Source organism: Rhea americana, unplaced genomic scaffold (assembly GCF_003343005.1).
Source record: "Rhea americana isolate MKP2758 unplaced genomic scaffold, rheAme1 scaffold_73, whole genome shotgun sequence".
Classification (NCBI taxonomy): Eukaryota; Metazoa; Chordata; class Aves; order Rheiformes; family Rheidae; genus Rhea; species Rhea americana.
Window position 1 is genome coordinate 260,903 of NW_028186901.1, and position 12,011 is coordinate 272,913.

The 12,011-nt window shown below is 45.0% G+C and overlaps 1 protein-coding gene across 1 annotated transcript; it reads left to right on the top strand.

The window, feature by feature from the left end:
• The first annotated feature begins 530 nt into the window (after nucleotides 1-530).
• On the top strand, nucleotides 531-11,161 carry LOC146586029 (aquaporin-7-like). The gene is made up of 6 exons (XM_085321928.1): nucleotides 531-560; nucleotides 3,837-3,963; nucleotides 6,888-7,025; nucleotides 7,772-7,890; nucleotides 9,046-9,263; nucleotides 11,002-11,161. The coding sequence occupies exons 1-6, from the start codon at nucleotides 546-548 to the stop codon at nucleotides 11,159-11,161; spliced, it is 777 nt and encodes a 258-aa protein (XP_085178054.1). The 5' UTR covers nucleotides 531-545.
• The last annotated feature ends 850 nt before the right edge of the window (nucleotides 11,162-12,011 follow it).

Here is a 12,011-nt window from a genome sequence, read left to right on the forward strand (position 1 = left end):
TAGGCATGAGGAAGATGGTCCTGCAAAGTGCAGGCAAAGAGTCCTAATCCCACCCATTAAAGGAGAATAGCACCAAGYGACCAGTCAGCAGGTTATAATGCAGMGCASAGAAAAAATTCCTATTCATTGTCCRTGCCTGCGGAGAATGAGAGRCTTTTGTAACACAGCGAGGCTGTTTACAGCTCCATCACTCTGGAGATACACTGCTCCTGGGCAGAGTTGCAGAGCTTGCAAGGTACTTGTAGCAGAAATGTTAAACCCTCACCATTTAGATTTAAGTGGATGACAGGAGAGAGAGACTTTAAAGCCGGCTGCTRCTTTATTGGCTTGTTCATCGTTAACCAAATGAGTGAAGGTGTCTGAGGGTGAAAGGAGGTTGCCAAGTTTCAAAGGGTAACTTAGCTCAGTGCAATGAAGTCTGCTCTCATAACAGGAGCTCCCACAGCTGCACGCTGGAGCCGGAGAGCAGAATGATGGAGAAAATTCAGAAGGCACTCACAGTTCGTAACAGGACCATCAGGGAGCTGCTGGCAGAAGCACTGGGGATGTTCATCCTGATGGTAAGGAGGAAGTGTCCCAGATGTGTATGTCTATGCATGCATACGTGTGTATGGGGGGGGGGGTGTTGCAGCAGCWGGTTGTAAGTTCAGTGATTTCCTGCCATATCCTCAGGATTGCTCACCACCTGGTTATTACCACTTAACTCTCTCCTCTGGTCACATGTCAGCTTGGAATTAGGGTAGACAATCTGTTGAAAACTTTCAGTTGGAAAAAGGCAATGCCAGTGGTAGGTGGGGCACTGAGAGAAGGTGAAGTAGGTTGGGATGAACAGACTGTTTCTGTTCTCTTCTAGGAAAAAACAAACATGAGACTCTGAATGAAACCAAACAGCAGTATCTGGTCAGGTAGGGCAACACAACACTTGTGACAAACTCCCTTAAACTTATAGTCAGTGAATTGGTGCTTTTCTCTTCGTGGTGCCAAAGGGGACTGTGTGGGCTGAGCAGCTGCCATTGACGCCTGCCTGAGAGCCTGTGCAGGGTTCAGGGGAGCAGTGGGCAGATCCTCAACTCCTCTGCCACTGATAGACTCTCTGAAATGAAAACAACATTCATTCATCTTCCTGGTGGTGTTGCCTGGGTAATTAATGCTTGTGAAACTCTCTGGAGCCACAATCCACCATTAGGGAATGTAATTACCAGGTGTAAAGCATGCCAGGGGTTTGCCTTCAGTTGTCTTATGCTGGCAAATGAACAGTGTTYATCCCAAATCATAAAAAACCCTCCCCTGTTGCCTGAGAGATCTCTTGCACGTGAAGTGAAGTGGTTTCAAGCTTTCAGGCTGCCTCAGAGGTGTTTGAGGGAAAGAGCAAGGAAGACAGGGGCCATTGCTTTGCAGTCAGAATTGATCCCTGGTGCTAGTGCAGCTCCCTGCTGGTTGGGGTAATGGCCTTGCCATTGCCCCAACATAACCAAATGAGATCTGCTCTCTGAAAAGRTCCAGCAAGTGTCTGTGCTAATTTATTATGTTTGGACTTAGTCTGTAAGCAATTCTAGACAGAGCAAGGTACTTCAGAAATAGAGAGAGGCTGCCATAGAAGAGCTGGGGATTATCCAAATAATTCATACTTGAAGATTTCCATAAGCATGGGAACCTTTAGATATAGCAGTCTGCACAGGTATAGATGCTTTTTATTAAGAATTTGCATGTGCAAAGGATACTTGCATTTTATTGCATCATCTTGTGTTTAGTCCCTTGAAATCTATTCCTACTGCACAGGTCATTCTACACACACTGGAAATCAGAGTACAGACATATGTGACTCCTCAGCAGGTCCTAAGCAGATATTTTTCCATCACCTTTGTTTCTGGTGGCAAAACTTCCTAAATGACAAAGAGTAACTTTARGGGAGTCTTGACAGAGTTGACAGCATGAGGAGGATCCTGAATAATTCTTGTCTTTGCGCCCAGGACTCTGACAGTTCAGGGGAGATTTTGGAGTTGGCAACTCATATTGCCTATTGCCTCCTCGAGTTCTGTGAGATGATAGAGCAGGAGGAGGGACACTGCACACTAAACAGCTCCATCAAATGTTGTTGGCAGATTACAACAACCATCCAAAAATAGCCTCTCTGGCAGCCCCCTGCCCATTGCTGTATCCGAGAACATCCCCTCTGATCTCTGGGACTCCTGGTTGTCTGTCATTTAGACAACAGCACCCAGCGAGGATAGGGGCTCTTGTTTCAATAAGCAGGCAATGTTCATTAAGGAGGGAACCAGGCAGTAGGAGTAAATGGCACTGGGACTGGGTAGGTAGAAAAAACAAAGGTTAGTTTGGGATCACGAGAATAGAAAAAATGACCAGAGGTTTGGATCTGTGCTGTAAAATAGCTTTTTCAGCCTGTCCCTTACCTTTTTCAGGATAAAAAAGTTTCAGTTCCACTTTAATAGCAATTTCCTGTCTTCTCCTCTCCCTCTGCACGTACATGCATTCCTGCAAAACTTGTGTCCTTTCTTTACGCATTTGATTCTCTTGGACCTGTCTTTGGAAAGGCTCAGAAATAAACAGGGAAAGATTTTTTTTTTCTAGGGGACATCCCACATATTGCTTTGGGGTGCTTTTGCTGAGGCAAAATGGGAAACGGGCCCACGCTGCAGGCTGTTACTTTGCGTGGAGCATGCAGTGTGGTCTGCGTGTATGAGAGGTGAGAACAGYGACTCGGGAACATGGGATTTTGGTGATGTCTGAAGGGGAAGAGGAAGAGCAGACACATGAGATAAAGACTGGATCCAGKCACAGTAGCAAGTAAAAATCTGAGTCAAAACAGGGTAGCTCGAAGTAGAAATAGAGGTGCTACAGAACATAACTGACTTCTTGCAGGGGCATGTTACCTGGTCCTTGTTCTYGCTGGATAAACACTGATATAGTTTAAGGTATGGGATACTCTAAACTCCTAAGTGATTTGAGAGGCAGAGACCTCAGAAGAGGCTTTGTCTTTCTGTAGATTTCCATGTAAGAGCTGTGAAAATAAATGATTTTTCCAGTCTCTGACCACATTAAAAAGAAATGTAAATATTTTATTCCAGCAGGAAAATATATATTTAAGAAATTGCTCTGTCCTGAAAGTAAATATACTTCACTCTTTTAATGTGGTCAGAGGCATATTAAAATTTCTTTTTATTTTTTTCTTAGTTGTCTTTCGGTCACTAAAAAAATATTGAATCGTGGCCATTTTCAACTTGTAAAAATATGCATTGAAAGGAAAAGTCAAACCAGAATTTCCTTCATCGTTCTTGGCCAGAATAAGTTACCAAAATTAAGGCCAAGCTTGGCAAATAACTTTGTCTTGGTCAAACTACATTTTTTAGGCAATAAAATAAAAAAGAAATGAAAGAAAGAAAGGAAAGAAAGAAAATAAGAATCTGCCCAGCCCTCATTCCATCTGACTTGGGCTAATCTCTCTGGGTGGTGACTCTCTCTGGATTCACATCCCTGATTTCATGCATAGAAGCCCTCACCAAAAATGGGAATTATCCCTTTTGAACCTCAAACCTCTCTGTGGGCAGCTTTGGTTTGTGCACCCCGCGCTGAACCCACACCAAAGCATCTGCTTTGGTGTGATAGGCACCAGAAAGGAATACCTAGGTACCTGCTCAGTTTTTACAGAAAGGCTTCATTCTTGTTTGCTCTCCTGGCCATGGGTACCTTAGACTCTTCCCACTTGTGAGAGCCTTTGGAAATTTGTTACTATTACTGAAAAAGTGCCAAGGAAGTCCAGTCCACCACAGCAGTAATACTACTTTTAACATTGCTTTCTTTCTTTTCCCATTCACTAGCTCATTGGCTTGTCTTCTGCTGCTCAGGTGACTTTAGGAAGAGGAGAATTTGGGCAATATCTGAGCATCAATTTAGGATTTGGCATTGGTGTCACCTTGGGGATCCATGCAGCTGGAGGAATCTCTGGTGAGTAGGACACCTGAGCACAGAACATCTTTATGTCCTGCAAAGGCCATATGTCAAGGGCAGGAAGACTGGACTGTGAAGCTGTGGGTGGTGCTATAGCAAACAGAGGCAGTGGCCTCACTAACAAGAAGTGCAGTTCCACCATGCCCAAACAAGAACAGCAGAGCATGTCCAGGGTCAGCCTTGTGATCCAGTGATCACCAGACAAGTCTGAAGAGGTGATGCAGGTTTCAGGTCAAGCCGAGGGGTCGAGATGGCAAGACAAGGTCAGGATCAACAACGTATAAAGCAGGTACAGCATACATACAGTGTGCTGAGAGGCTGATCTTAAATGCATGTCCTGAGCTAAGCCAGAGGATGCATGGGTAGATGCCCCAGCTGAAGCTTTTCACAGCTCTTGCTCATAACTTGTGTTCAGAGTCATCTGACCCAGGTTATACAACCCTACTATAACAGAGCAGACATTGAACACAACAGCCAAACACATGTAGTAGTGTTGGGGAAAGAGGTTGCAGAGGAGGATTACAGAGAAAGATTGTTCCAGATTGCTCATTAGAGGTAATTAGAGCCTGTCAATGCACCCAGGGTCCTGACAAAGTGGTGCAGAAGGTACAGTGGTTAGACTGGGGGACTCCTTGCTCACCTGTAAAGACTCACCAGAGGCAAGTTGGGGCAAAAACAGTGGTAGAGATTTAACCRTGTCGTGTTCTCACACAGTCATCAGAGAAAGATTTCAGCAGTGCCCACATTAGACACTTGAAATATGCCATCAGAGCATGGCCCAAGGAGATAAGAAGTTTGGAAAACATGCTGCCAGTATGACCCATAGGGAAGTAAATAATTATTGCAAAGGAGAACTTGCTGCTGATGTTGCAACAGGGAATAGTATGAAAAATTTTCTCCTTATCATCCACACCCATGTGCACATAGCCACACACAAGCACACCCTGCACTCAGATCGGATGGTGTTTCAGACCTGTCGGATGGTATCTCTCACAYGACAGACCATTACCTCTTATCTTGGGCAATTTCTGCATTCATTTGCCCCAAGTGAAGACRTAAGAGCTCTAGTAGGCAGAAAATTAAAGCAAGTCTTTGCTCTCGAGCTGTGGGAGAAGAGAGATGCCCAAATCTGCAGACGGCTTTGAAAAGAAAATTGTTCCATATGAACAGTCAGCTCTTAGTCTCTTTGTCCGTTTGGAACTRGTGGATTCACCCTGGGGAAAGCAAGCTGAGCAAAGAGGGTCCCCACAGTCCATGATGACATTTGAGATAAGGTCTCAACTCAGCCAACAAATGGCTGGTTCTGGAACCAGTGTTAGGGCTCTCTGGCACTGTGATTTGGCTTCATGTGTATCACAAGATGCTTCTTATGATCACTGAAATGTCTGGTTCATGCCGACAAGGAATAAGAAGATTGGAAAAAAAAGKTTTTTTCCCCCAATTTCAGATGTGATTGTGGGATTGCAGCAGGCAGTACATGCACTTTCACCTCCCTCTGTCTTGCCCTTTGAGGAAATGATATGTATCTGGATCTTACTCCTTTTTGAGTCTGAAGGAGGAGAAGGTCGTTGAGATTGGAATATTTACTGATGTCCAGAGTTTACACTTAGTAGACAGTGGAGATTATGCCTTGAGGATAGAAGTGATTTGTGCTGAGGGCACAAGAATTATGTAGCAAAAGCCAGAATAGAACCTGGATCCACTTAGTTTTTCTTTAAGAGCACCATGGTGATATCTACCTCCACAGAAAATGTTCCCTCAAAATAGGGAAAACCATTCTTGTGCTGTATGAGAACTAGGTGCTAAAAAGTTTAATGAAATGCAGTCCAAGATTATGAGCTTTGYAAGGGGAAGACCATGTCTGCTCCTGACCAGCAGGTATAACAATGGTCTGGGCAGGAACAGCTGTCCTTCTAATCCCTTCTCAAGGCAGTGATATCCAAGACCTAAGCTGATCTGCTGCTGATAGCCCTATACAGAGTTTTGCTTAACAAACATGAGCATATGCAGGCCTCTGATTGATTTCACAGTTTGTTACTCCAGTCTCTAGTGCCTTGCTCACAGATGCACAAAGAGCCTGCAGCTGCCATCAGCTTGGGGCACTCAGCTCTGCCATGATCAGACCCTCCTTGCCTATCGGATGTTTCAGAGGTTTTTCCCTTGTTTGGGATGCAATTTGTAACCAATATATGTAACCATTTTAAAGATGGGTGATGGGTATAAGATCTGGGCTCTCTTTAAACTAAATGGAGAGAAGTCGATGTAGAGGGAGACTTATTCCATACATCAGAGCTGTCTCTAACAAGTGAGATGACCTGTTTTCTGGGAACATCCTGTGGTCTATAGTGAGCTAAGCAGAGGATACTGCACTCATAGAGGACTAAAGCTAGGTGCTCTACGGCCTGCATCATGTAGGAATATTGCCTTCATCCATCCAGCAGTAGCCCAGCTAGAGGAGATGCCACCACTGTGACTTGCTCAACAAAGTGATGGTCAAATATTTAACAGGTCTCAGGGAAAACACAGAGGGGGATCCACACCCTGCTCAGTAAATTAGAGCTAAAAGCTGCTTCAGAGGCAGGCAGGAGTTCTCAATCTGCTTATGTCTGGGCCCACAGCAGCCCATGAGCTGTGAGCTCATACACTCTTACATGCCTTTGTCAAGGTAGAAGTTCCAGGCTGCAAGTGTAAACGACAATCTGAGATGCAAATCAATGGAGGACCAAGCTGGCTAGATGCATCCCTCTCTCCAGAGAAAATGGGTCAGCATTGTGCAGGAGGGAGACCCTGCCACCATGGCTAGGGGACCCTTGTGCTTGGTATTCTGGAGCAAAGTCTGGGTCATTAGCTGTGATATGAGGGGGCATGCTCCAGAACAGGTCCATCAGAGCAGATACAACTCTCTTGTTGCAATTTTRCAGGAGCTCATCTGAATGCCTCCATTACCCTCACACACTGCCTTTTGGGGAACCTCCCCTGGAAAAAGCTCCCAGTTTATCTGCTCGGCCAGTTCCTGGGCTCCTTTCTGGCAGCAGCTACGGTTTTTGGCATCTACTATGGTATGGTTGCTTCTTTATCCTGGTGGTGGTGGTGGCTGGGGGGGAGGGGGGAACGATGCAATGCTGTGGACACCATGTCAGTCTTAGCTCACAGTTCATCAAAATGTTTCCCTTTACCGTATCCAGCATGTCTGGGTGAGGAAGGTGAGCTCTTTGTTAATGAGACAGATCACTGTAGCTCCAGGCCAATGAAAGGCCCAGGGCATTCCCACTACCAAAACCTGCCTTTTGGCAAATGTTTTGTTTCAGTCGCTGTGGTTGGGGTTCTCATGGTGACACCTGCATCAGAAAGTGCAAGGACTCAAGTTAGATGGCCTACCAAGCACCAAGTGCAGCTGGAGCTGTGTGAGTGACTCAGCTGGACTGTGGAAAACAGGACAGCAGTCAATCATTTTTGTGACTTGTGAGCAGAGGACTCGCATGCCATTGGCTACAGCATGTCCAAGTCTCTGAGGGGTAGAGGGAAGGAAGCGTCTCAGTGCAGTATGAGCATTCAGTCCCCGCCAGGCTCCCAGAGAAGGAATAGTGAGCTGGCAGATTAAGGAAGCAACTGGAGACCAAAGTCTACTGGTGATGAATCAGTGAGACCATGYTCTGGAAGGGGTGTGTCACTCTGGTCATGTCTCCTTTTGCCTCTTTTCCTGTTGTGTCTGTACTGGCTGCAGTGCGTAGATATCTGTCCATGCCACGTGTGATGAACTCTGTGCTAGCTGCTGTGCTAACACCGCTAACTCCCTTTCTCCTAGATGCACTGTATGACTATACCAAGGGGAACTTTACAGTGACGGGACCAACTGCCACAGCAGGGATCTTCTCCACTTATCCTGCTCCCTATATGTCCTTGATGGGGGGCTTCTTCACAGAGGTCAGTCGGGACAGCCATGGTGTGCTAGGAGAAGATGGATGGCAATAGGTACTATTGCAGGTCTGGTACAGAGGCCTCACAGTGCTACGTGTGCACACCCAAGCACAACCCTTGCTTCAAGGAGCCCACTGTCCTGACAAGTGTCTGGCTGCATATAGGGTTCAAGGCAGCTTGGTGGCTAAGTTGGGGAGCAAGAGCACAGAAATCATGTGCTCAGGCTGGGTGAGTAGCCTGGGTCAGAGGAGGACTCTGTCAGGATTATATCCCACAATGTGGCCAGCACAGGTAACAGTGCTGATATGAACTGTGCTCAAGAGAGCATTAATAGGAGGAAAGTTCCAAGCATAAGACCTCGTCTGCATGGTCCCTTGAGACRATGTGGGAGACTGAGGGATTTGGTTCCTCCAGCTACCTTGATAGGCCCTGCTACTGACAATCTGCATTTGCTAAATTTCCCCCTTTTCTACATGCTCTGGATTAAGTCATTGCAAATAGTATCTCAAGCCAAGGCCTACCTTCTCCTTCCAGCCCCATGCTTGTTTCAGGAGAACTGTCAAGCCTGAAGGATAAAACTTCCAGGCTGCTTCTCAGCTCAGAGTACCCTACAAGCACTTCCCCTTGTACTCAGCCCAGGCAATGGGAAATTTGAAGCCAAGCTGTGGCAGGATTCATCCAGATATTACTCTGTTACTGAAAACTTACTCCTTTGGGGATGCCTTAGAGGACTTGGAGTTATTCCCGAGTGTGTCCCATAGCAGTGCTACATGAGAAGACCCATTCACATTTAATTCAGGCCTGAGGAAATCCATGCTTTTGTTTCTGAGCCGATGAAGCTGTGCCTGGTCGTGATGGGGAGCATGGTGAGCGCTGGAGAACCTCCAGATGGTCGCCTGATTGCTCAGCCTCCTATGGAGTGTGCAGTGTCCTTGCTGCAAAAAAATGCAAATGACAAAGTGTTGCCAAGAGCTACAGGTTTCTGCTCTTCCTGTCATCTTTGCAAGCAATTCAATAACATTGGGGTCCTCTCTGACTTGACCAGAACTTGAATCCCACCTGCTCTTCTGGACTGGGAATTCACTTCCTCTCTGTTGAGCATGATCCTTCTGCCTTTGCCATTCTCTCTACTGATCTGCTTTTCCTTTCCTGCTCCTGCAGTTTATAGCGACGATGATGCTGTTCTTGGGCATTCTAGTCATCCACGATGAGAAAAATAACGGAGCCCTGAAGGGCACACAGGCCCTGCTCACGGGTATCCTGGTCCTAGGCATTGGCCTAGCAATGGGGATGAACACAGGCTACTCCATAAACCCCTCCCGGGACCTGCCTCCAAGGGTCTTCACTGCCATTGCCGGCTGGGGAATGGACGTCTTCACGTGAGTTACCTGTTTGGATTTTATACTGCCTTGCTCACAAAAGAGCAGATAAACCCAACATAAAACAGTCATGAAATCTGTGTACAATTGGAATTCGAGTCTGATTGGCAGCAGGTCTTGTGATTAAGCAAAATTTTTTTTTCAACTAAATGACACTATGCCTGCAATGTGGACTCTCCCTTTCAAGTGAGGGTTGTACACATGGGAGCCCTGTGTGTGGCATACACATAATCTGGAGTACACCAAATTCTGGAGTACACTAAATCTCCATCATGAGATTTAGCTCCACATTCAGATACCGAAATTTAGGTACTTGCAACATAGAAGTCAACTTGTGAGTAGAGATCTAGCTAGTTACTGCGGTGAGTAGAGAGCCAGAAAATTATTCAGATGACCTGAAAGGAAGTAGTTACAGCTGGATTGCTAAATGGCTCTCATAAATTTATGTATCTGAATCTGGAGATGAAACCCTACCTTCTAGTATTATAGGATGGGGTCTTATGATACAGTTTTTCCCAGGGTGAGGGCACTAGTAGAGTCTCTCTCCTGTGCCGGCTGCCACTTTCACAAAACTTGAAGAAAATATCATTGAGAGCTTGACTTCTCTATAAAGTTGGGTAAAGGAAATGCAGATGTTATTGGAAATGGAGAAGGGGGAATGGTGTGTCTCTGTCTGGCAATCACATTCACCAGGATTACATAGACTATTTCTTAAGGAGAATAGGAAACCTGCAGATAGTGCAGAGCTAGTTTCCTAGACAAATAGGGAGAATGACTCTTCCACCAGCAATTAGACTGATGGATGCAGAATTTGTTTAAGCCAATTGTGTCAGGTTAGTTACTTGGCTTTCTCTAAAGTAGCAGACGAAGATGAAATAATTGAAAACCAAACTGCATTTTGCTAGCACTACAGCTATGTGCTTGTGTGGCTATGGAGTGATGCTGTGAGTAGTAGAGCAAAATGAAAGATGAATGTTAATCTGTGTAAGGCATCCTGCAATGTGTAATTCCTGGTAGGAGGATGAGTCCTGTGGTTAAACCACCATTCTRGGAAGCAGCTCTGGGTTAACTTCCCTACTCTCCATGATACTTTGCACACATTGCTTATGCTTTCTATGTCTGTCAGTAGTGGAAGCTATCTACCTCCTACATACAAAGATGTGGAAAGCCCATAGATTTAATATGCTTTGATATGAAGCCCAAGAAAAACCATAAAAATCCTTTATTTGACTGAGCAGATTTTGTTTTAAGCCCTACAGTCCCTGACCCTAAGGTAGCCAGCTCTTTGGCAGCAAAAAATACGGCCCTTGAGAAACTCTCATTAGAACAGTTATTTCCTGCAAGGAAAAATGACTTTGTTTTAGCATAGAATTGTACCCCACATTAATAAAGAGCACAAGGGAGAGATTTGAGCGGGGGGGTTGGACTAGATGATCTCCAGAGGTCCCTTCCAACCTTACTGATTTTATGATTCTATGATTTAGTTGTCCTTCATTTCAAATATGGTAGAGTACCCAGGAGATTTGCCATGGGCCTGTGGATTTGGCATAAGATGAATGGGAAACCACGATCTCTGGGAGCTGCTGCTGGAAGTGTCAGTATGTATGTGGGAAGGCACTTTGCTTACATAGCTCACTTTTGCCCCAGCAGTTTTAGCTCACCTCACTTCATGCTGTGCAACAGTAGGGCAGTGATTTCAGTCTGGCTCACCAGAAGCCTGTTCTGTGTTTCCTTTTAGAGCTGGACATGGCTGGTGGTGGATCCCACTTGTAGCTCCAACACTGGGAAGTCTTTTTGGTGTTTTAATCTACAAACTCTTTATTGATTTTCACAATCAGCCTGTCCTGGAAAGTGAAAACGAGAAAAGACAGCCAGATGTGGAGACTTCTAGGATGTGACAGCCACGTATCCGAAAGAAAGGRCCTGAAAGGAAAGCTTAGTTGGACCACATGCACTGACAGTCAAAAGGTAACTGAATGGACACTGGCACGTGTAATGACACTACCTGCACATGGAAAAATGAGAGACAAGTTTTTAATAAAACAATTCTGCTGAACCAGGCGAACTATATCTCTGAGACAGTGTGAAGACCTGGATAGGGCTAGACTTATCTATGATCCAAAGAAATTTTTCAAATTCACTGTGTACAAACTTATCCAAAAAAAAAAACTCCCACCACACTCCAGAGAAAAGCAAAGCAGAACTGCAAGACTCCAGATACTTATAAGTCTATAGCCACCAAAATACAAGATCTGGTAGTTAGGCATGAAATAAGTATTAATCAGGGGATCATGTCAGTGAATACACAGGGAACAACTTGCCAATGCCAGGAACAAGTTAAAGAAATGTTGATCAGGAATATTCTTTGGTAAGAGAGAGATACTATAGTAATGAACCACAGGTTTAGATTTGTTTCCATTTGCTAATTTGACACACTAACATCTCCTCTGGCAGGGAACAAAGAAAAGCAAGGGAACTGACATTCTGAAATAGAAACTTCATTTTTTGGCTTTTTCATCTGAATATTCAGCAAGCATTGAAAAATTTGTAAACTACAGGCTCTCACAATTCCTTGTATAATTCTGCTGGAGCAGGTTAGGAGATATTTTGTGCTATGTCGTGCATAGTGGAACCATGTTTGTTACTGATGGGTTAGAGTAACTACCAGCATGAGAAAGGATTAAGATAACTTCTTTGACAGCATGTCCAAATGATGAAACAAAGGAAGAGCCGTTCTCCACTGTGACT

Excerpts from the sequence above, each read along its gene's own strand:
- LOC146586029 (XM_085321928.1), top strand. Across the intron at positions 7,026-7,771 it reads GGTTTTTGGCATCTACTATG|ATGCACTGTATGACTATACC; the intron begins GTATGGTTGCTT and ends CCTTTCTCCTAG. Across the intron at positions 7,891-9,045 it reads TGGGGGGCTTCTTCACAGAG|TTTATAGCGACGATGATGCT; the intron begins GTCAGTCGGGAC and ends CTGCTCCTGCAG.